At 38.2% G+C, this 27,713-nt stretch overlaps 2 protein-coding genes, 1 long non-coding RNA gene and 1 pseudogene across 6 annotated transcripts in view; 3 read left to right on the top strand and 1 right to left on the bottom strand.

Annotated features, from left to right (window-relative positions):
• The first annotated feature begins 1,644 nt into the window (after nt 1-1,644).
• LOC110049225 (uncharacterized) lies at nt 1,645-7,290 on the top strand. Its single transcript, XR_002296728.2, has 4 exons — nt 1,645-3,778; nt 4,345-4,435; nt 4,579-4,670; nt 6,525-7,290. It is a non-coding gene; the product is annotated as an uncharacterized LOC110049225 (long non-coding RNA).
• LOC110049176 (uncharacterized) lies at nt 7,231-18,438 on the bottom strand. Its single transcript, XM_089292242.1, has 7 exons — nt 18,159-18,438; nt 15,455-15,533; nt 14,570-14,658; nt 13,648-13,729; nt 10,926-11,009; nt 10,713-10,791; nt 7,231-8,926 (listed from the first exon to the last, which is right to left on the bottom strand). The coding sequence occupies exons 1-5, from the start codon at nt 18,218-18,220 to the stop codon at nt 10,953-10,955; spliced, it is 369 nt and encodes a 122-aa protein (XP_089148368.1). The 5' UTR covers nt 18,221-18,438; the 3' UTR covers nt 7,231-8,926; nt 10,713-10,791; nt 10,926-10,952.
• Nucleotides 18,439-19,386: 948 nt separating this feature from the next.
• On the top strand, nt 19,387-23,197 carry LOC110049233 (uncharacterized; annotated as a pseudogene). Its single transcript, XR_016208033.1, has 3 exons — nt 19,387-20,186; nt 20,665-22,062; nt 22,562-23,197. The product of XR_016208033.1 is annotated as an uncharacterized LOC110049233 (transcript).
• Nucleotides 23,198-24,819: 1,622 nt separating this feature from the next.
• Nucleotides 24,820-27,713, top strand: part of LOC110049673 (myoferlin-like) — a 56,949-nt gene continuing 54,055 nt past the window's right edge. For 2 of the 3 annotated variants that reach the window (XM_089292208.1, XM_089292197.1), the window contains exons 1-3: nt 24,820-25,110; nt 26,060-26,115; nt 26,279-26,370. In XM_089292208.1, coding sequence (XP_089148334.1) covers nt 25,014-25,110; nt 26,060-26,115; nt 26,279-26,370 — 245 coding nt within the window. In that variant the 5' untranslated portion in view covers nt 24,820-25,013. Of the gene's footprint in view, nt 25,111-25,691; nt 25,890-26,059; nt 26,116-26,278; nt 26,371-27,713 lie in introns of those variants that run through there. The other variant, XM_089292205.1, reaches the window with a different exon arrangement.

Genomic DNA, 27,713 nt, shown 5'->3' with positions numbered 1-27,713 from the left:
ATTGAGCGTAAACATTCGTTTTGGGGGTAATTCTAAACTAAAGCAAATACTGCCATCTGATTGGCTGAGATGTCGTACGCTATCAAGCATCATTGTGCCGTTGCTAGAGGTCGTCTACATAATGGCGACTTTTTCGTTTCTCCGATGTTTCGAAGAAGATTTAGAAATATTACTGGATAATTCAATTTCCAAGAATTATGTTCATCGTTATGCGACTTTAAAACCTATAAAGTTTTCAATAAACTACTGATGAGCGCGCGAACAGTTCAGTGCAAGCTTTTTGTAATTAGAAATTGACACATCTCGCGCGAGATGTATAGTCGAGTTAAAAAACACTTGAAAACCGTTATTTGAAAAAAAGATAAATGTAGATCATTTAAGACAATCAAATCATTCGCTCTCTATTTCTATGAGGTGATAGTTCATTCGGTCTTCGGCCTCATCAACTATCACCTCATCAGCCCATAATTTAGTTGTTAAATTTTTCGCGGTACTTTGATCCGGCATTCTTCTCCAATTAGCAGAATAGTCGAAATATATTTTGTATCCCAGAAAAACGCAAATGGCCCTAACTCCAGAAAAATACAAGAACAACCGATAAGGTAACTAAGAACTTTGGCGCACCTTGTAATAACCTCAATGTCTCACGGCACAGTCAACGGATGGTAAAAAGTCAACCTTGCGTCCAGGAGCGTGTTAAGATCTCGAACAAACTAAACTATAATCATGGCAGGTCTCATCTTTGCGATTAAGTGCAAGGAAGTCCAAAACGTTGCGTATGGTGGGGAATTAACTTGAGATATGACGTCATCAGACGTGCTCTAACCAAAGAAGAATTTAATCTATTAATTAAATTCATGGTTGCAATATGTGGAATTTTGATTGTTATGGCATATTTAATTTCCTGAAATCATCCTCTCATTCGTGTTTCCTTTCAAGAGAACATTTATTGCAAAAACTGTATTTCAGTCTTTTCTGTTTTCGAAATTCGTTCTCGTGCAGTTTGAGACACCATGTCTAAATATTTCCTTGAATGAATCACCTTCGGAATAAGTCAAGTAGGGACATCTTTCTATTTTTAACAGCCGCATGACATTTCGTCTAGTTGTAGCATTTTCATTGAATTTTTATCACATTCTGGAAAATACAGTGCGAAAGTACCGAATATAGCGTTAGTTCCATTTATATCCGTATGTTTTTGCTTATAATGGTTTCACGTATGAAGACAAATTGTGTTACCTCAGCGAATATACCCCAGATTTGCGCCAGGTGTCTTCAGACGCCGACGAGATATGTTTAAAGACTTCAGTTCTTACCTTAAACCGTTGAGGATCCCGTCTGTTCAAAAACTGTTTAAAAGTTTGACTTGCAATGTTTCAAAAGTAACGTCCTTTTTCTATGTACATGTATGTTTCAAACGACAAGAGCCGGTTTGGGCAGGAAGTTTCATTGTACAACCCAGGGGTTTTGTCCACGTTAAGGGTGGAAACTTAGCAAAAGCGACGTTTACACAACTCGCATCATAATTTGCATCTTCCTTCTGCTCTAACATGCCCACAGAGTCGATGAATGCATGATAGCCTTCCAAGAATGAGTACCTAAATTTAACTTTGAGACAATGTTTGTCAATAAGGTAGACATAAGTGTCTGCCAATGAATTAACCATTCCGACTTGCATAAGTGTTTGCTCCTCAGTTTTTTTTTTTTGTTTTGTTTTGTTTTTGTTTCTGCAGGTGGTCTTCAAAAGAAATCTCTTCAGCGAGCGTCGAAATTCTGCATCGGAGGCACATTCGCGCTTCGCAAGCGAGGTTCAATGTGTTCGAAACGAGGGAAACGACTGTAACTATTAATATCTTCAAAAAAGCCACCAAGCTCGCGCTCCTAATAAAATATACATAACACTCTCCACACGTTCCTTGTCTTGCATTTTCCCCTGCTTGTCATTCGGTATTCTTGCTGTTGATTTTGTTTGTTTTCCTCTTATTAAGGGAAGAGAGAAGAAGCTTATGTAGGACCACGTAAGCTTATCGTGAGCAAAACAGTTCAACATGTTTTTATATGGTATTTTTTCAATTTACTGTGATATTCTGGTAATCCCTTATGAACAGAAAAGTTAAATATAACTTTGTCCATTTGCTCGAGGTTTTGTTGGAGATGTCAGTTGTCATTCTTTGTTTCTTTAATGAAGCTTTTTGTTTGATATTCATTTTTGCTTTTCGTGACAGTATTGGATTTGGTGTGAAGGAAGTTTTCCAGATATATCGAGCCGAGTTGCGAAACGACCTGGTTTTCAAAATTGATCCAGTCTGAGATGTTATATTATTTATGAGCCCTGAAGTTACCATCGTGAAAAACGTTATCAATTTTAAAGTTTAAATATCAATATTTTTCATAGTAATTGCCCTATTTGCTTTCATCCAGTAGTAGACCAAAAATATCCCCAGTTGACGGCTTTTTGATATCCTCATATCCTGTACCCTAGCTCTCAGCCTTGTCAAATCCATCGTATAATAACGCACGTCTTCTCAAAGTTCTGTTCTTCCTGCTAAGAATTCATTTTGCTGTTCTCCAAGGCCAGTACAATGGAAGTGAAAAAGTAATTAGTGATATGTGATAATACCTGTAAAGATTAGAAGAAAATTAAATGGTTTCAAAACATAGTCCACCATGCAGGAAACTGTGTAATAATTTCAGACAAGTCATGCAATTTCAAAAGCTACCAGTACACACTCTAGCTGTGAATGCGTCTCTTGTTAGTTTAATTTCCTGCTAAAAACAGCGTAGAGGACGAGAGAGTATCGTACAATGAAGTCATGTCATCGGTCACTTCTCTAACAGTCATATCAGTGTTTGAGTGAGCTGGAGGGAAACCTGGGGGAGGGGTTTCTGCGTGTGTTCTGATTGGCCATTAAGAACTGGAATATCTCGTCCCAATGTTTCTCTCAATTCAAATTACAAAGTGTTTTGATGATGTAAAGACCGTGGCAGTTGACTCAAAATTTGCGCCCAACATAAATAATAAATAAACTAAATAAATTATATTTAGAGAGGAAGCTACATCAGCTTTAGCTAGCCTGCGTAGCAGGCGTATAAAGGGGAGGGGAGTGGGGGAGAAGGAAGAGAATTCGGGGAAAAAAAAATAAAGGGTGGGGTCCTCGAAATCTCTTCTCCTCCTCCACCCCATCCCCTTTATACGCCTACTACGCAGGCCACTTTAGCTGCCAAAAAATACATTAAAAAAGCCCTCCCTACTCCTCACACAATATCCAGTCTGTTTCTCTTGCGTGAACCCCACGATTCGAACGCGCAGGACTCTCTCTTCTAAATTGCCTGATCCATCTTAATTTGATTTCATATAACATTGGTCTTTTTGTGCTGCCATCATCTCACTAAAATCGTTTCTGGTCGTTATCGCTACCAACCAAATTTCTTCTGGTGCGAAATCACTCTCGGTCAATAATTTCCATTGCAAATATTCAAAATGCACGTGCTGATGCTGATAATTATTCATCTCATGTTCAGTTATCCGCCATCGTCTTCGATGGTTCCTGTTCCATCCACGTTTCTACAAAAAGAGTGAAACGTTTGCTAACCTAACCTTGTAAAACCGACAGTTATGATGTTAGTGGAAAGAGACAGACATGTTACGTGGCCGGGTAACGATTATTCGACCGAAACAACGATATATTTGACATGATGACAAGGTACACGTGCCGAGGTTTAGTCGAGCTTGTACGGTTTCAGTGCGGCTGGTGCGTCTTCGTTTGAAGTTTGCCAGGTTGGTAGAACTGTAGAAAGCACTGTAAAATCACACACTACTTAGTTTTTCAACTTTTTGCCAGTTGCAACAGTACGCGCACAGTTTACACCATTCAAGTCAGTCAATATATGTACAATTTTAGCTGTGAATATTGCTCTTTCACTCACTCACTAGCTGAAAATTTCTTTGAATCACAAACCGATTTACTTCTTGGAATCTGAAAACTCTTTCATCAACTGGTCAAGAAAAACAGATTGACTGCTTTTAAAGTGCAGGTATCCTGCGACTGATGTTTCTTTTATCATGAAATCTCCTAATTAAACATAAAGTGTTTGTTAAATATTGGGAATAATAAATTAGCACATCAGTAAGTTTTCTTTGTTTTGTTGCATTTTGTTTCTGCGTTGGTTGTTTTCCTTGCTGTTGTGGTTGTTCGTTACTTTTTCCCTTAGAGGGGGAGTTAAGTATTTTAACTGAAGCTTGTAATTTCACCGATTTCATTCAATAGTAACTTTCGTTAAGGACTGCCAAATTATCTTGATCATGAGTTGCTGCAGTTTCAACTCTTTTGGTCTTCGTTTTAGGCCGTTTACTTTGTGTGAGCAAACAAAAGGACTGAGGACTGCAAATCATAACTCGTTTGCCCGTGCCACCCGCACTGGTTCCAAATCAGAGGTGAGCATCCGTTCTTATATGTGTATCGGCTGTAGTGTGCTGTTTGTTTTTAAAATGCTTTGTTTATTGCAGCCACAATTTAACTCTAGTACTTGTCTTTAGGCCATCTGGCTTATCTTCTGTCTTTTTTTTTCCTTCATTAGGATAACCAATGACGAGAGAACATCGCACAAGTTTCACAAGCAACTTTACTACGTCATGAAGTATTATACGAGCTGTTACATGGCATTTAACGGTATCTCAGTTTCAATCAATTTTTAAGACGTAACGAAAAGAAAACCTGGGCTCAACTGTTCAAATCGTGACTGGAATTTGAGAAAATTTTTAAGTCGACCACAAACATGATTCACACAAAGTAATAACGAAAGGTTTCGGGCAAGAATGTCCCCTTGATTTTCGGTCATTTTTGAAATTATTCAAAAAAATCGCAGGAAATATTGCTTGCAAATTAAGCCAGCTACTTTGTATATTGAGCACACTTTTCACTTGGCTCTGAAGATAACTAACTTCTGCTGAGACTGTCGAAACGTCAACTGTCAACATCATGCAGTTCGTTTCAGAACTACCAGACGATCACACAAGACGAACTACTGATACTGGTGGGGTTAAAGAAGTTGCATTAATTTATACCTGGAAAATTTTGAAAACAGAATTTAATCGAAGCTAACACAACTGAGGAAACAATGTGAACAAATCTTGACATTAAGCTCTGTGATGTGCTTTTACTCCAGTACTTAACATGGCATGGCACTGTTTAACATAAAAAGTTTGTCAAGGCGTAATGATAGATTTTCATATGATCGCTGGTATTCACACTATCAAGAGGTAATTTTAAAGTCGAGCATCGTTCAGTGCAAAATTGGCAATGTAAGTCGGCCCAAATTGCGGCTGTGATTAAGTGAAATAGATAGAAATGAGAATAAAGAAAAAGCAACCTTTTTCTTTGAAACTGATTCGTTCAGATCTTCTCTGAGAGTGGTGCTAACTAGAAAAGTCGATCTCAACTCTTTTTCATGTTAGTGTTTTTCTCTAAGTCAGAGACCCTGTTGAAACTTAATTGTTTAGTATGTTAGCATCAGTATTCTTCAAACGTCAATATGCTATTATATCATGCAAGTGGGCATTTAAGTTTTTCATTTTTAATTCCTGTTCAAACATTTCATTTTTAAGAGGCCAAATTTGACGATCTGTGTCAAACAATGCTGATGTGACTTTTTTGGGGGAATTATTAGACAATTATTATTTCATTCAGTGGTTTGCTCAACATCATTAGAAGCGTCGTCGTCGATTTAGCCGCAATTTTGTTATTTATTCTGTTTGTTTCTCATTTCCTATGAAGAAAAATCCGCTGCTACTGCAGATTTTAATCAACTTGTTTTAAGGCTTAAAGAAAATATATTTTTGAGATGTGGGGTTTTCGTCTCGATAAACAAAATAAGAAGTGATGCCTTGTGGTCAAAAACACGGACAGAATTTTCAATATTTTTCCTCGAACATAATGTAAGTTAATTAACATAACAGAACGAATTTGGGATTTGCAGACAACAATATACGTTATTTCCTCATAATTTACATTTACAGATAAAGCACCTATTGTTGGAAGTGTATGTTTTACCCAGATGCCTTTCATTTTAGCCAGGTTGCATTTAAATTTTTAAGAAAGTTTGAAAAACAGGGCTTTAAGGTTTCGCGTGAAGTAATTTTGCTACCCCAATGATAAAGGATCATAAAGCTGTCATGTTATTTGTATAGTAATAAACGTTTTATTTCTCGGCATAAATGGCTTGCAATTTCCAAGAGATTTAAAAAAATCCGCGAGCATAATAACACAAGGACTAATAGAAAGAAGTTACGCCTCGCCTTCACAACCGAATTTCCAATACTTTACAGCGTAATTTTTATGTTTCTAAAAAAAGTTACGGAGCTGTTTGTGTCGTATGCTTGTGCTTAGGGTAAGATGTGCACGCCTTGGTATAAAGTGTTAATGTTTGTCTTCCTCAGTTATCGAAATTGGACACGATATTACGCGATTTAATTGTCATTGCCTTTATTTATTTTTATATTTCTAATTTTTATCTTTCTCTTGCAGGAGTGAAGGAAGTGTAACACGCCATTAAACTGCGTTTTAGACCGATTCTGTATAATAAAGCTGCTGCAAGTTCTCATCGTGAAGTTTTCTCTTTGCTGAATACGCACAGATATATTTAATCGGGAAAGTGAAAACACGCTGGACATTTGCCAAGTTTAAAATGCATCAAAGCAAAAAAACAGAAAGCGTTAAGGGCGAAATATTGCGTTCGTTCAGATTATTCGTCTGCACTTATTGAAAGAAATTACAAGTCTTTTTGCTGGCAATTGCGCCTGTTACAAATGGCTTTTGATAGTTCCGTCAGCAAAAGTCTTTTACCTAAAAAAATTTTCAAAAATAAACTAAATCTTTTGGCGGGAAAATAGAGCGCGCTTTTAAACGGTGCCTGGAAATTTTTCCAAAAAAAAAAACTAAGTCTTTTGGCGGGAAAAAGTCTGCGCTTTAAAATGGAGTCTAGAAATTTGTCAAAAATAAACTAAGTCTTTTGGCGGGAAAAATCTCTGCAGTTTGCAGTCAGATTTGTCCCATCAAAAGTCAGCCTTTATTTTGACTTGTTACTAGACCCTGTTTAAAAGTGCAGAACGTTTTTCCGCGTCGGCAACCCTACATAGTCAAAAAATAGTAAAAGAGATAGCCTACATTTCGACTAGTTTCCAGGCCCCATTAAAAGCGCGCATTTTTTTTTTATTAAGTGACACAAGACTCATTTGTTGATTACAATATTGTTTCTTTATTTCAGTTCAATAAGGTTTTAACTGATTTACAAGTTGTGATCTTTATTGAGAAGATATTTACAAGTATCAAAACTGTTTAACTAACTACTAAGGTCGATAGATACAGAGTAATTTTACGAGTCGTAAAATTTCACTGTATCTATATACCAAAGTAATAATTTAAAACAGTTGACAATTATTACTAAGTCTGAAAAATATCTAAGTAGTAATTACAACAATCAAAGAAAGGAAAATAAGTTTCTCAAAATAAAAAGTGAAATTACATATTTTGTCTCATTCTTAGCAAAAATGTTTACTACGGAGGTAAAAAAATATTGCCGGAAATTTTCTGTTCATTAAATATTACAACAAGTCAGGTCAAATTTAGAGATAATTTCTCTTTCAACTACAGCGATTTCAAGTCTTCAAAGCGAATGAATACAAAATAAACGCGGACCCATGCAAAGAAACCACAGGGAAACGTAATTAGAGTAGTTTGAATAACAAGAAAATTTTGGTCAGAAATTCAGTATTGTTTAAAGAATAATTCTGTTCGTTTGCTATTTGCGCAATGGTAATATTTCATGATTTGAGTTGCTTGCTTCCGAAATTTCGTGAATTCTCTCTCTGCGTAATTTGCAGTAAAATCTAGCAGTTCAAAAAATACGGCGAGAAATTCAGAACAAATCAAAAGTAAAAGGCCACGTTCCATATATCAATATTCCAACATAGCTCCGAGGCTTTCAGCTCCAAATTGCATTTTTTTAAAGTTTCTTTTGTCTCTCAATTCCCAAAAGAGACTCGGATACAAAGAAAACAACACCAAATATAGACGTTTGTCCCGAAAGCCTCGGAGCCGTGTTAGAATATTGATATATCGAACGTGGCCTATTGTGCCCTAAAATGCAATACAAAATGGCTTCTTAAAATCCATATACGGTTTCATGACCGAAGATGAATTTACTTAATTGGAGAGGGAAAATACGGCGAGATCTTTTAGAAACATTCATAATTAATTGCGCCGTAAAATAGAAGAACAAGTTACCTTGAAAAATTTAACTTCGTTGCATGACCGACAACAAATTTAGGTCTCTGGTAGAAAATATGTACGATTAGACTTTCAAAAACAATCACAATTAATTGTGCCGTGAAAAATAAGACGAAACGATGTTTAAAAAATTTGCATACAGCTTCATGGCCGACAATGAAATTTGGTCTCAGGAGGAATGAAATACGGCGAGATCTTTTAGAAACATTCACACTCAATTGCGCCGTAGAGAAGTGAAAGATAAATTCCTCCGAAAAAGTTACATCAACTCGCCAAATTGAAGTCTCTGGTTTTCAAAACATGGGTCCGCGCGCTACCAATTTAAAATCTTAATTCTCCTTACTGAAGAGCATGCACTTCGTGTAATGCTAGTTATGAGAATTTAATCGTACATGACGGCAACATTCCTCAGTTAAATTCTCGTCATTGGAGTGAATTTGATTCTCTAATTGTTCTTGGAAATGAAAGGCTTAATACTGGTTCTGTGTAATAATTATTCTTTACCTAACGATCCACATAAAACGTAAACCAAACGCCGTGATTTCTTCGTGGCTTCTTCATGTCCTGAGGCTTCTGGCGCGCACGGGAATCCATGAGAATCTGTGTCTGTGTCCCGCGGCAATATTGAACAAAGAGCTAACCTATGGAAAATATACCCATCCATGTCAACAATGCAGTGCTTTCTAATTAAGGCGCATTCTGCAAGAACAAGAATAAACAATCTCTTTAAGAAATGCATGTAAAGTTTCAGAAGTCCGCACCCGTCAAAAGCTGCTAGTAAGTAGCAAATCATTTTGTCCTTTTGAAAATTAAAGCATTCCTTATCGCCGCCATGTTGACAATTCAGTTTATTTCTAAGACTGAACTGGGACAAGTTTGAAAAATTGACTGCTCTTTGTAATCAAGCTTCTATGCCAAAAATCGTGTTATATCCCCACTTACTGATAAACAACAATTTGGTCGGAATCTTCAAAAGTTGTTTCACTTTAAGAAATCACTTTCATTGCTAATTTGCATCAGAATGAGATGATCACACCCTGTTGAAGGTCATTCAAGGTCATCCAGTTTGATCTCACAGATCCAAATCCAAATCTCCTTTACATTTTAAGTTGTTTGCTTTTGAAAATCACGTGATAAATTTGCACTGTAAATTGGGCAATCGAACCCAGTGTAAGAGGCTACTAAAATGGCAGCTAGCGAGAATTACAAAAGACACTGAAGGTTATTCAAGATCACAAACATGAAGGCTGTAGTTCAATGAAGTCGCAACAAAAACTCTTTAAATTGGTACGTGAAAGACATTTTCACTAAAGCTGTGAAATTATTGCCCTTGTTTAGAGTGAAAGGCAAAATATAATTACTTTTCAAACTATGTTACAAAATCCCTTGTTGGATTAACTCAAAATGACCTTCCTTCATCACAGCCAGCTGAAGTCTTTATTTGAAGTCCCGAGTCTTTGCTAAAATGCAATTTCACGTAATATATCAAAAAAGAGATACAGTGCTTCATCGAGATATCCAAACACCAAGAAGAGAGTATTTTTGATGAAATTTGAGGTGTTTGGTTAACCCATGAAACACTGTCTTAACTGTTTGATAGATCTTCTCAAACGAAACAAAAACTAAGGAGTAAACGGAGAAATAAAATCGTCAAAATCTATGCTACATGTAATTAAAACCAGGTATCCAAACCTCCTTCACGGTTGTGATTTTCTTTGTTTCAACTGATGAATTATTAATGAGTTTGAGAAAGTGATTATCATAACGAAAATTCCTCAAAATTCTGAGAAGTCCTGCCTCAACCAATGGCTTTACAAGACAGCTGTTCCATGGATTTTTAACTTTTACGTAACACACAGATTAGCGGATGTAATAAATTACGTCCAAATGTAATGCCCAATAAAAATGGCCCATGTAAACATAATATCACTGATGTCATGTTTTTGCACAGTCAGGAGAACAAGTACATGTACAGTGTGCCAGTCAATTGAAAATTCAGACTCCAAGACCTCAGTTTTTGTTTGAAAAACAAGACCTACAAAAAAACCTAATCCCTTCTCAACTGTGTAAGGGAGGCGCAGTGGCCTCATGGTTAGTGCGCTCATCTCCGGATCGAGCAGTCCGGGTTCCAGCCCTGGCCGGGGACATTGTGTTGTGTTCTTGGGCAAGACACTTTACTCTCCCAGTGCCTCTCTCCACCCAGGTGTATAAATGGGTACCGGCGAACTTAATGCTGGGGGTAACCCTGCAATGGACTAGCATCCCATCCAGGGGGGAGTAGAAATACTCCTAGTCACTTCATGCTACAGAAACTGGGATAAGCTCCAGCCTGATGGGCCACTTGGCTCGCATGCAACTGTGTACTGTATGCCAATAAGACATCTAACATAAACACTGAAGACAGTACGAAAAGAACCACAAACTCACCATTGTCAAATGTGCTCAGCCAGACATTTTCCGATGAATGAGTGGAATTCAGCAGATGTTTCCTCATAGCAATTCCAGTCTACACAGAGGTTAACAAAACAATGTACAAATTAGTAAATGAAGTTTTCAAAGACAACAGTAACAAAAGCTGGAGTACTTGCAAAAAAAAAAGACACTCCAAAGTTATAAATACTGTAAGATCCATGAACTCACCATTGTCAAATGATCAACAGAACATTTCTATTTTTCTGCTGCTAGAGTTGAATTCATCAGGTGCCACATCATTTCAATTCCAGTCTACAAAGAGGTTAACAAAACAGTACAAGTGTAAATTTGAAGTTCTTCAACAGTGCTACAGAGTACATGACTACGTGCAATAATTTTGCAATAATTTTGCAACACTTTTCAATCACATTTCTTGTGACCATACATGTATTAAGGAACAACTTTCTGCAAAGTTTTAAAACATTTAGGAAGACTCTGAACCTCCTCAGAATTTTTTTTTATCTTAGCCAAAAAAATGTCTCTGATCAAACTTCAGTAAATGATGAAAATATGCAGGTTACTAAACTTGTTCCTCAGTAATACATGTAGGTCTTTAGAGCTAAAATCAAGGGAGTTTTAAATAGAATAATTTATACCATTGCCATGGCAACACTTAATGCAAAGAAAATGACCAAAACAAAGACAAAGCCGGTTTTTGCAAATTTTCTCATGTTAATTAAACAACACTAACAGGGATTGACATTTAAAAATTTCTTGTCACACATTGTTTGGTTATTTTTTAATATAAAATGCTTGACCATAACAGCTGAATGAATTTGCGTTTCCAGACAAAGGTTTATACTATTAGTAAGAACAGTATCTACATGTACACTGTATCATCCTGATACCTTTTATTTTAGGCTGGTTACAAGGTGCGATTGAGAATTTGTCCATTTACATGTAAGGTTTCTCAGGAAGATAATTTTCTGAATTAACCATGATACTTACTAGTGGTATCTACTTTTGCTCTTTCGTATGCATCATGTGCAAAATCCAAGAGACTTTATTAAGAACCCCAGGGAAATAAAAACACAAGGGCAAGAAGGGTAACACAAAATTTCAATTATTACAAGTTATCCCTTTCCCCTGGTAACTAAATTTTAGACTTAATAGCACAATACTAATGTATTCAAAAAATTTTCAATGCTATTTGTATCTGATGGTAAATGTTTAGAGGAAGATGTGCACACCTTCACACAGAAAAGTGATGTTTATTCCAATGGGTATCATTATCTGAACATATGATGATTAAATTATTGTGATCTTTGTTCATTTGTATATTTCTTTTCCTTTTAACATTTTTTTTTTACAGGAGTGAGGGAAGTTTATTACACCATGAAACTGCGATTGAAGATTGATGCTGCATTATGAAGCTGCAAGCTCTCATTATGAAGTTTTCTCCTTGTTGATTTACAAATGTACAGGTACATACAATGCATTTATGTAAGCACATATAATTATTTTTGAAAACCTCCAAATGACCCAGTGTAATGTTGTATATTTACAACATACATCAAATTAAATGTATCAGTGGAGAAAACAGATTGAAAGTCTCTTTGAACGAACATACTATAACGTCTTTTTACAGATTTTTTTGTTACTCTAAGTCTTTAAATGAGAAAAATATATTGTTTGAGATCATAGTGTTTGATTTCCTGTCAAAAATGCTAAATCTTTAAGCAGAAAAATGTATGCCATTTTAAACAGTGAAGGGCTCCAAAAAAAAGTTGAGTTTCAGCTTGCCCTTGAACAAGTAGCTTTCAAACTTTTCTTGCCCTGGTCAAGTCTACTGTACGAAAATACCAAGCCTTGTGGTAACCTAATAATTATGGCCCAATCTTTAAAGCCTGAGTTTAGCAAAATCAGGCCTGACAAAAGTGTGCAAGAGAACCTTGTGTTAATAGGCCTTAAAAACAAGCCTTAAAGAACTCAAATTCTTAAGGCTTGGTACTGTAGCCCTTATCAGGCGTGAAATTAGTGAAACATTTAATGCAATGCTAATAATTATTTATCATTGTCATGGAAATCTCTTATTCTGCTTGGACACCTGAATTCTTCTCATATTCTTCTCACACTGGTATGCATATATGCATATTTGAGCTCACAGGCAATGATCGTTAATAGATCCGAAAGGATTTGACCCAAAAGATCATGAAAACAGTTAGTGAGCATCTTACATGTATATTAACTGAAGCTAGTCTCGGCCTGCAATAATAGTACTTTTCCTAAGTTACATGTACTTTGGGATGTACTCTTAGTAATGGTGCAAATTAAGTTTTAGATAACCATGATCTTAAAATAACTTAAAAGTGCATAGCTGCCTTTAGAAACAGTGATGGGATTGCCTAAATCGGGTCATTCAAGGATATCATGTGTGTTTACATCCTGTTCAGGTTACTATTAGGCTACAATTCAGGTCTGAAATGATTTAGGCCCAAATAAGGTCTGAATTATTCAGGCCTGAATTATGTCTGACAAAAAAATATGGTTCATTAATTTACCAAGCCTGAAAAAATAAACTTGGGTACTAGAACAACCCATTGGCATGCCTTACCCACACCCATCAACGAGCATCGTATGCCCACACTTGCCCTGGTACCCATAACGCTGAGCCATACATGTACATGTATGTTCAGAGGAAAAATTAATAGTGATCAATACATGTATGTAACTAAAACCCAGATTCCCAAGCTCAGAACTGGGGAGAAGGAAGTACTACAAGAGGAAGGAGAGGAAGGAGCAGCACAGCACCACACTAGAAAAGCAAATTGCCAACCCAAGCACATGTGAAGGTAACTTATTTTTGCTATTATTTGCCATTATTACTTGAATGTTTTGTAAAAATCATCTTAAATAAGACGAGATAGTAAAATAGGAATCATGAACTCACCATTGCTGAATGAGCTGAACAGCACATTTCCAACAGTTGATTTGAATTCACGATGCACCCCATCATAGCAATGTATTCCAGTCTACAAAGGGATTAACAAACAATGTATTACAATAATAAAAGTTCTCAAAAAAAAGCAATTATTTATAATGCTTTAGGGTTAACTACAGAGTACATAAAAACAAAGTTACCATTACTGACATTTTGCAATCATCTATTTCCAAGTGGTTAGCAACAGTTGTCAAGACTTTCAAACACATTGTTATTATCGTGTTGAGAACGATTTCATTGGAATGATTTCAGAACTGCCTTAAATTTTGAAACATTTAAAGTTACTTCCCACCTTCGTGGGCGGTGTCCTTCGGGAAAAAAAATTGTACGCACACCAGTTTCAATAAAACCCCAACAAACTATATATCAGAAGAGAGTTCAATAAATGTAGTTTACAATAAAAATACAATTTAAGCAAGTTTTTCTTTTAGGAAATGTCAGGAGCAAGTAAGGTATGAAACGACAGAGGGTTCTTCTATTGAATTTATCGGCTATTGGATGCCGCCATATGAGCAAAATGGCTGCACAATCTTATTCACAAGGCATCAATCAACAAAAGTGTGTCAGACTTTTTCGACATTCTGATTGGTTGTCTAGACATCCACATCTTAAGTTGGAATAGCTAAAAATATACAAGACGTGTTGCATAAGTGGACGCCACAGGAAAAATATGTTAAATATCCAAATTTCCCGACACACTTTCATTTGTCATTACCCCTGGAATGTTCTGGTGAAATTTAACGAAAATCCATCAAATCTGCATACCCTATAAATTCGCTCAAAGTGGAGGTATTCCTCCCAAAATCAAATGCGAGATTTTAGCTCGTAAACATTCTTAAATAACTTGCACTACACCAGGAGATTATCTCACCTTATGAAACCGCAAACCAGTGGAACAACAGGACCTCCTAGCGTTCCTGATTTTCCAGGAAAAGCATTGCTTCGCAACCTGTTTTCTATCTCGCATTGAAGAGAAAGAAACTTATTAATTTTAAATTACTTGGCCGCTTTTTGACATTTTTAATATTTTTCTTTTGTAAACTTCAGATAAAATGACTGACTTAAATTCTGTCAAAGAAAGAAAAAAAAAACAATTTCCTTTGTGCCCTTGAAGGTGGGAAGTAACCTTATGGGGGATTTGATCTCTAATCTCAATAAAAAAAAGGGGCATCACCAAGCTCGCTCTTGATTAGCACTTGGAGCTAAAATCAGTGTTGGAGCTTAACACAGATTTTCAGTCTCTGATAACCAGGCATTCCAAGAAAATGACCAAAACAAAAGCCAAATGGGTTTCTGCACATGGCACCAGTTGCAAACTTGTTAATTAGCTTCAAGCTTTTACAACACTGTAATGGCACATACATGTACTGTGCATTTAATACATGTACATTTGTTAACATTATGATTGGCTGTGTGGGATTAAATATACATGTACAGGACAGAGAGCATGCCATTCTCCACCCTTCCCCCAGACCTTTTGATTCACCATTGACTTAACCAGATTCAACTTTGAGAAGGTCAATTTTGTAATAATTTAATGTTGGTTCTTGTGAAGTTGTACATGTAGTTCATCTTCATGATATTCATTATATTCAATGCATTCTGCACAGCTAGGTGTATACAAAAGCATACACAGCAAGGAGCAGATATTGTTTCCAGGCAACACCAAATTCACATAAGTGGCATAGAAAGAAAGTGTAAAGTGTAAAAGAAACACATTTCAAGATCAAACAAACAACCAAAAAGAACAAGTTACCTGAACTAATCTTGTCAAGGGTGGCCTTGAGAGTGCTTGTTCTGCCACTGTCGCAGCTATACATTTTTGTATCTCTTCTCTTGAAGAAAAGATCAGAAAAAGAGAAATTTAACTTTAATTAAATGACTTACTATAGGCATTCTTACAGTTATTCTTCAGTGATTAAATTAAGAATGCAGCCTTTTTAATAGCAAATTCTTGAAAAGATCTTTGATGTTAAGGATTCAAAATTAATGTTAAACTAAGATGTGAAATAAGGAATTCAAATGCACAGTAAGATTGGCAACAAATATAACTGACAGAGGAGAAACATAGTTATGATATTGCTGACAGTAATGATTTGATTTAGACCCTTGCATTGTACTTTCAATGAGTCCCTCCTTTCTGATAAGCTTTCCCGATAGAATGTCAGATTTTTCAATGAGCACCCCCCACCCCCACCTCTATTCCAATGAGCAGTCCTTTCAAATTTCAAAAGCAAATGAAAATTACTTTCAACACTCAAGTGAAAACTGCTTTTGAACCCCCGTGGTTACTTGCATCATTTTTTTCCGGTGCGAAAAATATTGACGTCTGGCAGGCAATCAGAGTGCACATTATTGAAACAAACTGTAGTAAGCCACCACAGGCACGAAACAAGTGATACAAGCATGTCGACGGTCTATCACAGTACGGCCCTTGAACTTGGTTATGCACTAAACAATATTGACCCCGACCCCCAAACCCCTGCGGATAGTGGGGATTTTACTGAGCAATGGTGGGGGAAATACGGAGATTTCACATCTAATTTCTTTCAGTCATGACAGTGGTGTTGGGATTTATGGAATGTTTCATCAATCTTAGGCAGGGGGGTAAAGACCATATATGCACAAATGCGCAGTGCACCTCTGGAAATGCAATAATATTTTTATACTTTTTTTTTTAGGAAAAAACTGTCTTTAATAAGTTAAATCTCCTGCCATTCGACAGTCTATAGTCCCTCCCATTAATCTGAACACTACCCTTGTTTTCACTGCAATTCAGCATCTGATCAAAGTTCACTTACTCAATTTGAAAATTTGGCAACCAGAACACAGGCCAAAGTTTGTTACTTAAAACCCCAAAATTTAAAAAACATTCTTCTACCAGCAAATTTGTCCGCCACAAGAGAAAGTTTTGATGACCCAATAATGTGCATTTTTTAAACACTGTATAGTGTGATTGGCCAGGTTAGGGTTAGTTCTGAAAAGAACTGCTCTTGGTGACTGTACATGAAGGCACAGAACAGAAAGTTAACCAAGTGCCAAAGGCACAAACCATTGGGAGGTTTGGGGGGCATGCCCTGCGGGAAATTTGTATTTTTAGAGGCTTGGAAATGCCATTTCCCTTTTTTCCAGGCAAAAGTTTCTTTGGATTTGGCACACCTATTATATTGCACACATACATTTCACACGCCTTAAGGACGTTCACACTAATTGTGTCTGCACATCCTTACTGCGCATGTAAATTCACATGCCATCTCATGCATGAGAGTGCGCTCTAAGTAATAAAATGAACAATGATAGGGCAAATGGTCATTGCTGCATGTATAGCTTTTCCTGGATTTAACAATCTTGGACATTCAGTGACCCTATTATCATTTTCTCTACCGATTTTCTATATTTAGTGAAAAAATGAAGAAAATCTATTGACTAGAAGTTTGAATTTTTTGCAAAATGCACCATCAAATTCCGTTCTTTTTAGCTCTTCGTTTTTCTGTGCGGCAGTTTCAAATGCCTCTTGAAGGGTTGAGCTTTGTGAAAACGTAGGTAACATTTGGAATTATTAACGCAACAGACCCACTTCTACAAAATATGACTAAGATTGTTTGCCTCCATTGACTCACCTTGAATATTTTTAACTATAAACCCCTGCAGACTATCCTGAACTACGTGCGCCAATTTTTCAAACTCAGGGTAGTTTTCCACAAGCTTTATCTCTGAAATGAAGTAGGTGACCCCCAATTTTTTTTTGGCATTTCTGGCACAAGTACATGTAACTCATTATCTGACGGCAGTAAAAATTTTTAAAAAATCTATCGACTGGATAATTTTTGCACAACCGTCCTTAAGGGGCTGGGGCAATTACCTCCTGAATCTATCCCTGGGGCCTGGGGGAAGTTTCTGAAATTACAAACATGCTGTTTTGAATTTCACCACTACTATACTACCCATGGGTTTGGGAGTCGCAGTTACTAAGAGGTAATTTAAATTGTGACCCATTTACGACTTTATATATATCAGTGCCCCTTTCGTTACAGTTCTTGAATTATAAGTATCTGTTGTTTTTCATAAATGTATTGTATCACATTCAAATGAACATGTTTACGTCCAAACTGAAATCAGCGCCGTCCCTATTACCAACCCCGCTCCCATGAGTTACCGAAAGTGTCAACTCGGGCACCAACTCGAATCATTTACATCATGGCAACGTACAGTGACTAAAGTCTCAGTTTAACCGGTGAATAACAATTTCCTCGTCACTTTTCTGCCAGAAAATACTTGTTCTGACAAACATGAACGTTACGCGTCAAGTCCCAGCGTCAAACATTGAGAATAAAAACACTACTAGACGAGGGCTAGTTGTTGGCTTTTCAACAATGTACAATAGGTTTCCTACAGCTCTCGAGCTTTCCAAGGTATTTCTCAGTACAAAATACAGCATTACTTTTACATATGGTTCTTACCTCGAAAAAGACTCAGAAACCATTGTATCCTCCTCGAAAGCGCTTTCGCATCTCTGTTTCATGCCACACGTGCTTGAGAAGTTGGGTTGCAGTAAGCTTACTTTGCACAACTGGAGATCTTGTTGCAGGTATTTGTGTTTGGTAGCAGCTCCTGATGTACGGACATATCCTACGCTGAATGTTGATGGATTTTGCAGCAACTTGTGAGGATAAAAAAAAGATTTCTGCTAGATGAACTTCTTGCCACAACGCCCGCGAAGTGCAGTTCGTCTCATGAATATTTTTCAAGCCCTTTGCGACCACGCGAGTTGACCACGCACCGAATGTTTTTTTCTTTGCGACTATTTGATTGGATGGCGTTCTCAAGGCGGAAAAATTTTGGTGCTCTCACTATGCCAAATGAGGTCCCAAATAGCTGTCCCAAATGGAAAGGTCCGGAATATTCAGAATTTGCCCTTACTTCTTCCTCAGTACATTTCACTTATGAAAGGAATTCGGGAAAGAAATAAAAAACGGTAATTGTTATTCCTCTCGGTTGGCCCGGTTTGATCGGAAAATATCGTTCCATTTTCCTCAGCTGGTTGGATCGCCTCGCAAACTAATCGAGTTCGCCTCGAGGATAGACCCATAGATCTGATTCAGTTGCATATACTAGTAAACCGATGATTAATCCACCCGTCTCCAAACAATCACTACCCCTTCGCCGAGACTAACCAACAATACACTTATTTGGTTTTCACTTTAGAGACAGTGGTTTGTTGGTTGCTCTCGTCTATTCGCAAACGAATTCTGGCTTAGTTCAATCCGACTGGCGGGAGAAATGGAACCTGCCCCACAGACTCAGCAGACTCAAGAAAAACTGGCTAACCATCATTGTCACAGTTATTTTAAGTATCTTCCGCTCCACCTCCAGCCCTAGAGTTTTTTTTAGTTTATTTATATGATTGACTTTATGAAGGTTAGCAAAAGGGAAATATTAACATTGTTCTAACAAAAAAGGTCTTAAAAATCCACTTCCAAAACTTCAAGGAGTTTTCATTCATTTATTCCAAAAAACTCAATCGGAAATTCAGCAACGTTGGACCGTTGGTATACGCCACAATATGTCTGGAAGCTCAGCTGAGGGCTTCTTCTGCATCTTTATTCATTTCTTCTTCAAACAGCGCTAAAATGATTTTACATATGACAATCAAACTACCACCACAACATTATACCCTGCACGAAGAAATTTATATCAGATCAGCGACTACATTAACAGAGTGGTTTTAACTCTGAGTCTCGATAATATTTTTTCTGCCGTTTTTTTTTTTCTTCTTCTTCTTTACCGCTGAAGAAGAGATTCAATGAATTGTCGCACAACACACTAACTAACGTGATCCTTTTGTATCGACACAACAAAGGACTCAAATTTGACAGTTTCTTTTATACTTTACCATTCGTGCGAATCGTACCATATATACATTTCACGAAAAATAACTTGCACATCTAATCATTTATGTCAGTAGAGTGTAATGCGCTCTGTCAGTCTTTCTTAACAAAGAACCGAACAACAGTGTAACGCTGTTTTAATCTTGCGTACTGCAATTAATCCTGCGTCGAATGGCTTACACACTAAGCCTTCTCGCTATTTTGACCGCAATATTGTACTTTTCCAGTCAGTCTCAAGTCACACTCGGAAAAAAAGTGACCCGAAAAAACCAACCAACCAAGCATGGCGACGTCTACCGCGCCAAAAGTCAGATTGATTCCCTGATTTACAAGTTATATTGACTCTCGATTTAAACACTTTTAACGAGAAGAAAACGCTGGTCACTGTTATGCAAAAGGACGCCGAGAAGCTGGCGCGAATCGCTGAAGAAGAGATCGCCTTGCTGAAACCGGTACAACATCTTTTGGATAAACTGATAAAGGGTAATGCTTCGAGCGGGTATCAATACTGTTTTAAAACCAAACAAGGAGGCAAAATACCAATGAGAATTGAGACAAAACGATCCTCTCTACCGAAACTTTACACCATAAGTGTTCCAGGTAAGAACTTTTGATCCATATGACATATTTCTGTCCTAGCAACTGCCGTTGAAATATCAAAGTGAAAATGGAATGCGTTGGTAGTCTTTATCAAGGAACTAACAGTAGTGCCATGAAGTTGCGATTTTTGTCAGCAGTTTTTTTCGTTGTTGTTGTTTTAATTCCACTACGTTTTGCCATCAGTCAGCTGAATTGAAATTTTCAATGCACTTTAATCATCAGTCATCATCAGCTCTCACTAAATGCAGTTTTTGCTTTTTTCAGCAAAGTTAAGTTATTTCAATTTTCGGGACGACTTAGTCATGTTTTCCAGTTACGAAAATCGCGACTCAACTGTAGATTATGTCACAGAGCCCAAATTATGGCCAGTTAAACCAATGGACTACATTTTAGTCGAAACGTGTTCTGATAGAAACAAATTAAAAATTCTCTACTTAAGAAAAGCCACAGATATTTCTTTTAATTTTCATTTCCCTAGTTAACCATCGCGAACTGATAGATCATGGATTAACACGTGACAATGGAGATGACTTGCAAGTATATTATTATGCCAACGGGCAGCACCCCGCTCAAATCGACCGCGTCCTCAGTGGCCTGGGAACAAAGTCAGCTTCTGTCCAGTTCAGACTGCAGGCTCCCATGTCAGCCAACACTGTTGATGACTCCTCTTACTTTCTAGTGTTTGGCGGTGCGGTCAGCGGAAGCGCCATGGATAACCCTGACCATGTGTACGTCTTTCACGACGATTTCTCGAGCTCTGTCCTGAAGAAAGAATGGGCGACAAACAATTACGGCAAATGGAGCGTGCAAAATGGACGACTGCTTGGAGACACTATGCGAGAAAACATTAGAAATTATGTAGAAGTCGGACTGTATGTTAAGTCAGGATTTCAGTGGAAAGATTATGAGGTAGAGTTTGACATGATGGAGACTGGGGCCGAGAACAGTGCTCCCGGGCCGTTACTTCGCGTAAACAATGTGGACCACAGCAAAACCACGGCTTGGTGGTTTGAATATGTCGCATCGAACAGCGATCTTTGTACCATGAGACCCCAGGTCAACAACAAAGATGGCGGATGGAAATACAATAGCAAGTTACCCACAGCCTTCACAATCAATACTTGGTTTCATTTCAAGTATCATTGAAGTGCTCGGCGACAGGTTTTCTCAATGGGCGAATGATAAACAGGTGCACAATAATGTGCAAGTGGGCAGCGCATGGAAAATATCTGCTGGAACTTTAGGCTTAGGCTGCCACAAGTCTCCCAATAACTGCAAAACTCTTTACGACAACATCAAAGTGAGACTCCTAGTTGCCAGTCCTCCAAACATAACTCTTGGCATCTCCCGACCAGGCCACCTCAGCCAAAGTAGTCTTTTGGGTGAAAAGAAACTTCCCGCTGATTCGTGCAAACAAATCCATGATGCAAGTCTGGTGAACAACAAACCACGCGCCAAAAATGGCATCTACTGGATCAAGACTGACCTGCAAGGAACTTCATCAGTGCAGACGTACTGTAACGTAGCAAATGGTGGCTGGACTCTTGTGGGAAAAATCAGCGGAAAAGTTGGCAATATTTACAAGACATGACTGGTCTCCAACTACAACACTGCTGCGCTGAAAACACCGAACATCACGAAACAGAAAGAGGACGCCTGTATTGACGTGCGCAGATTGGCGGTGAAGGGAGCGTCCTCGATTCTGTTGTCCAGCGGTGAGCGGTTGGATGGTATGGGGAGCAAGTGGGTCATGATGTGGAGGCTGCCTGGAGATAGAGAAAAGAACTTGCAATGGAATCACTCTGTTGGGCAGTCCACTATTAATGCAGCGGTTAAGACACCCGTCATGGTGTATGCCTGGAATGGCAACAAAAAGGTAGTAGAGAATACGTACAGACACTCCAAAATTACCTTTGTTTTTTCATGGACTCTGCGTAGTATTTTAAGGCGTTTCCATTTTCCAGCAAAGACGTCATTGTCTAAAATAAGTATAAGCACAAACCTTCGCTGATATGGTAAAGTCTGCATACGAGCCTAGTGGCCCATCAGGCCGGAGCTTATCCCGGTTTCTGTAGCATGAAGCGACTAGGAGTATTTCTACTCCTCCCTGGATGGGATGCTAGTCCATCGCAGGGTTACCCCCAGCATTAAGTTCGCCGGTACCCATTTATACACTTGGGTAGAGAGAGGCACTGTGAGAGTAAAGTGTCTTGCCCGAGAACACAACACAATGTCCCTGGCCAGGGCTCGAACCCGGACCGCTCGATCCGGAGACGAGCGCACTAACCATGAGGACACCGCGCCTCCCTTCGCTGATATATAATGTTCTATTTCTTTTTTTTTTTTTTTTTTTTTTTTTTTTTTTTTTCTTGCAGATCTGTTACCAGAACAAGTTCGGGATCATGCCTGCTGGTTCGCATGGAGGTTCGTACCCTTACGCCTCTTATACACCTGCTGGGAACACTGCTCCCAATGATTATCGCATGGCTGTGGGGGTCATGGCCAAAGGGTCTACTGCGCATGGCTGGTCAGTGATGGCTTCGACAGTCCCAGCAGCGATTCTAATTGGCCGAACAAAGCATGCAATCATCAGTCCCTCACTTGACAGTCTGGCTCAAGTAACTGCAGCAACGACCTCAGAGAAAGAATCACAGAAAACCATGATTTCTATTTTACTCCACTTGGGGTTTAAATTAACTTAGAGTAGGTTAAACTGAGGGGATATTATTACAAAGGCAATTTCACTCAAATATACGGCAGCGTTTTTGTGAAAGAAGAGAAATTACGTCAAGAGAAAAATCAATAGAGTTAACTGAAGAGAATTAGCAAAACGTAGGTTGCCAGGGCTAAGACAGACATTTATTTCATTCGGTGAAGGGAGATCGATTTTCCTTTTTGTAAGTTTCATTTGCCTCGCTGAGAATAAGGAGAATCTTGTAAGCGTGCGACACGTAACTGAGGCGTTATAAAGTTGTTTGAAAACAAAGAAGAAAAAAATAAAATGGTGTTGGGTAAAATCAGTCGTAATTGCTTTGTCCCTCTCTCGGTCCCCTCCAGATCGTCACCCAACAGTCCCAACAAAAAATTGTAGCGTGACCCAGACGCATTGTGTGACGAATCTGGAATCCGCCAAAAAATCAGAAATATAAGCACATCTGAGAAAAAAATCCTCTCCCGACTACAAGACCAATATGCTTCGTGCAACTCATTGTGTATTCCAAGTTGTTTAATTATGTTCTGAGACATTTGATTTTCAATTGCGCGACATGCTGTACAGCATTCTCAATTGTGCCATGAGATCTATTTTACACGGGAAATCTCATCAAAACAGTAGCCCCACTTTTACAAGAAGCAGCACAACTCACTACAATAGGAAGCTTTTCGAAAGTACTTTTCAACATCACTAGTGATTTTCATAACCGCAAAAACAATGTAAAGCATCTTTTGTGGCAATGACCCAAAACAGTCCAAGGTTTACCAGTAAGAGTCAATTGGTGTTAACCAATCAGAGCACGTGAAATACATCTTGAACAGCTTGTCCGACAAAGCATGCATAAATACATACACATACATACATACATACATGTACTTTTTGATAAGGCAGGTCTGAATATGGCAACCTTAGGGCTGGTGTGTACCTGCAATCATTATTCTCAGTATCCAAGACAGTTTGGACTAAAACAATTCAACATTATCCGGAAAAGAAGAAAGGATGAACTAAATTGTAACTTTTGTAGTGAGTGAATGAGGCTGGAACACAGTACAGACTATATGAATGGCTCCAGGCTTGCCCCAAAACGTACATTATTACAAGGAGGTGAACACCAATACTATTTCCTGGTCCAATGGTGAATTGTCCCAAGCCGGCATTGTCGCGAATTTTAGGTTTAAAAATCGCAGCTAATTCGTTACTAGCATTACTGCTGCACCCACTGAATATTGAAAACTTTGCCTTATATCAAACCAAAATACGAGCTTGAAACTGAAAGATCGAGTTCAAAAGACTTTAGAAAAGTAAGCTTCGATATTCGTAAAAGAAATCAAGTGAGATAACGAAGACCTCTGCACATCTGCCTCTCAGGTCTCACCCTCCTTGCAACTCAGTTGAACATTTTCGGCCCGGCGGCCCCGGGATTTTCGGATACAAGCCCTGCGGAGTTAAAGTAAGCGCCGCGGTCTTCGCGTTCGGAGAAAATAATAGAAAAAGCTAGGGAGGGGCACACAGAGACTGTGCGTTTACCTTGACTTTTTCACGAGTTATTGACCTTTTTGAAAATGGTCAGCTGCCGTTTTTAATCCTGTAAAAAATGTAGCAAAGAAAACAAGCAGGAGTCTGGTGAAGGGTAGCCTGTTAGATAGAGAATTCGGATTTTTGGGCTCTTGTTTCATGCGCCGGATACACGTCTGCGTTCGCAGGCTACAGGCTAGGTTAGGTTAGGTGGAGGGCCAGTTAAAACCATTTTGAAAATTTGAAAATTGCTAAGACATGGGACACACGACATCTCCAGTAGCGACTTAATCTGCCGGTTCTCCTTTGGCGATCGGCTAAACCGTGTGTGACACACTTGAAAAGGTTTCAATAGTCACGGTTCGTGATTTTTATTGCATACAGTATTGAGTTCCAATTCCGGGGTCATTCATCTGGGCACAATTAACGTGACAAAAATGCAATAGACCGTGAAGGCGATATCCGCACGTTCCGAGGGTTTATAAAATCTTCGGTGGGATCTTGGGTGTTGGTTCAGTTCGGTTTGGCTAGCTCTTTTGCTCTTTTCATGGTTTACGAGCTACTTTTGAACACATAAGCTCAAGTTTAGCCGAGCCAAGATGCCTTTCCTCAGAGTGCTGGAGATTAAAGCTACAAACCTCCCCAATGTTGAGAAGAAAGGACTAAGCGACCCGTATGCATCGCTGTCGTTTCAAGGTTTGTCCGACGCACGATGTATTTGGTTTGTAAGAGCTTGTTTATCAGTTCATTTTCCATGTTTAGGTTAGATTATGGAGTATACGCGGGCTGGTTATTTGCTTTAATTCAGCTCATAATCATTGCATACTATTGCGTGCGTTTTTTAGCGGGCAGAATAAGTCAAAACGTGTTCTTGAACCCGGGTAAATTCTACTGCTAATTATAGTTGGTCACAGAACGATGAATTGTACCCAAGGATTTTGCAGTTTTCTTGTTTTAGACCTTTACCGAAGAAGGAAGGTCATAGAAAGGCAAGAAAATTTGATTAAAGTGACCAAGGTGTTGGAATGATGGGCGGACGAGAGAATTAAATATATAATTGACGAGAACTGTGTTTATATTGGGCGCGCAGGGCTGTCGCGACCGATTCTGATACTCTTAAATTTTCCCGAAAGATCTGCTCTAGTACTTAGTATTTTATTTGCGTTTCACTTTTAACAATCTCATTATCAAAGGTGCTCCAACATAAATTATTAATATACGGCTGTCATCTTTAATGAATAATTTATGCTAAGTTACGCAGTTTTCTTTGTTGTTCCCGTCATGCAAGAAGCGCTCTATCTGATCCCAGGACAACATGTCGCATGATGGCGGTTGAATGAATGAATGAAGCTCAAGAAGTCAAAATCAAAACAATATAGCCACCATGCTTCGGGTTGCTGTAAGCAGCGCAGTAAATCTGCCCAACGTAGAGACGATTGGGAAGAGCGACCCTTATGTAGTGCTCACATTTCAGGGTTTGTATTTGATGTGTAGCTGGTCTGAGTGTAGCTTGAATTTTGCGTGCTTCAATGCGCGAGAATTTTTATTGCGCGAGGTGGGGCGGGCGAGAAACGGTTGTGTTAAAATAATGTCGGCCTTTAAAGTTTAACTGCATTTTTTTCCTTTTTTTCATTTAATTTTCTAGGGGTCAAGAAAAAGACCGAGGTGATAAAAGATGAATTAAACCCAGTCTGGAACGAGGTAAACTTAACAACCTCGGCTAGCCATTTCGTTTACTCTACGCGCGGCCGAACCGCTAATATGTCATTTATAGTTAGCTTAGTCTTAATGGTTTACAGGCTTTTCCTCAAGGGCAAAATTTTTTTACAGACTCTGAAAATATTTTTTTGCTTATCTTCTCTAGAAATTCGAATGGGATTTAGGCACACAGGCGCTTTCTGTGGAGGAAAATTTAGTAGTTCATGTCAAAGATTGGGAGCGTATTGGCAGGAATCGGTAAGCTCGTAATTTATAACATCATTCAAACTCTATTCCTGTAAGCTTACTTCTAATTTAGTTTTTGTGGTTCTTCCGTTTTTCTTTTATGTTATCGAATGACATCGCTGGGCGTTGCAATTGTAATTTTACAGCTCTTTGGGTACCCTAAACTTTACCGAACCTCTCTGAGCTAATTTGATATTATCTTCGGTATATTTAACGTATGTATTTCAGTGAAAAATTTAACCGACTTCGATATTTTGTGATCTATATTAATTTAGATGAAGACAGTATATTAACTGGTAAAAATCTTGGGCTTTGTGTATTGCGACAAATCTTCATTTGAAGCTTGTAGTTTTATGAAAATTCTTTTTGTTGTTCGAAGTCGGCTTGAACAGCAAATCGTCTTAGCGAGTCAGTTTTTGCATCGATCACAAACTGAAGTGACATAGGTCGATGTCGCGATTTTAGGGTGTAGTTGCATTTATTTTGTTTGTGTCTATTTTCCGGCCAAAACAATCGCTATAAAGGCGATTAATGCCACAAGAAGCCAAAGAAGGGACGAGCCACTTTAAACCATTGTTTCTATTTATAGACGAGTATTTCGCGGAAAAACCCGCGCCGTTGGGGAGGTTATGGGATTGCGTGAGGCGAAGATTTTTTCGATTTGTTAAAACTATTTTAAGCTAACAGTGACTTCGTAAGAAGGTTTGTGTTTCTGTGAAGGCAACACGCTGTTCTCCAGTCATAATTTTATTGTAGCGAGATAAACATGGCAAGTTCTTCCTGTGTAATTCGCACTGTTTGCAAACAAGGCAAAAATCGAATAAATTTACAAGTTACTTATCTGGCTAAAAGGGTTAAAATTTAACGTTAAGTCATGGTCTTCATAACTCAAACAAATTTGGGTTAACTATTCGGTCTTGAGCGATGGTTTAAACATTAAACTTTGGAGTATTTTGCCATTCACTGTCGACTTAATCACGGTCTTAGTTTTTTCAGTCTTTTAAATCTATCTCCTAGGCGATTTGCTTTTCCGTCATGCAACAAGACTTAAAATTAGCATATTTTCAGTTTTGTATTATTTATGCCGCCGATGTCTTTAAATTCTCTGAATTTTTAATTCGGAATTATCACATCAGCGGTAACAATTTTTTTTTTTTGATTGTCGTTCAAAAGACCCTAAACCTTTTTCGCGACAAATTTTGATTGCTATTTTTATGAATTAGCGTACATCATTCAAACTGACCAGCTTTCAAGATGATTGTACCCTCGCATATTTTGCTGTTATCAATTGACATATGTATGACCCGTTCATAAACCACAGATCATAATTAACAAAACTTTTACGAAGAAGAACA

This window comes from Orbicella faveolata, unplaced genomic scaffold (assembly GCF_042242905.1).
Source record: "Orbicella faveolata isolate gen_17 unplaced genomic scaffold, um_ofav_v1 contig_1, whole genome shotgun sequence".
Classification (NCBI taxonomy): domain Eukaryota; kingdom Metazoa; phylum Cnidaria; class Anthozoa; order Scleractinia; family Merulinidae; genus Orbicella; species Orbicella faveolata.
Note: the sequence above shows the minus strand (reverse complement) of the source record. Positions and strands in the feature narration are given on the sequence as shown.

Excerpts from the sequence above, each read along its gene's own strand:
- LOC110049176 (XM_089292242.1), bottom strand. The coding sequence starts at position 18,220 with ATGAAACAGAGATGCGAAAGCGCTTTCGAGGAGGATACAATGGTTTCT. Across the intron at positions 14,659-15,454 it reads CCTTGACAAGATTAGTTCAG|ATAGAAAACAGGTTGCGAAG; the intron begins GTAACTTGTTCT and ends CTTCAATGCGAG. Across the intron at positions 11,010-13,647 it reads GTTCAGCTCATTCAGCAATG|ACTGGAATTGAAATGATGTG; the intron begins GTGAGTTCATGA and ends ACCTCTTTGTAG.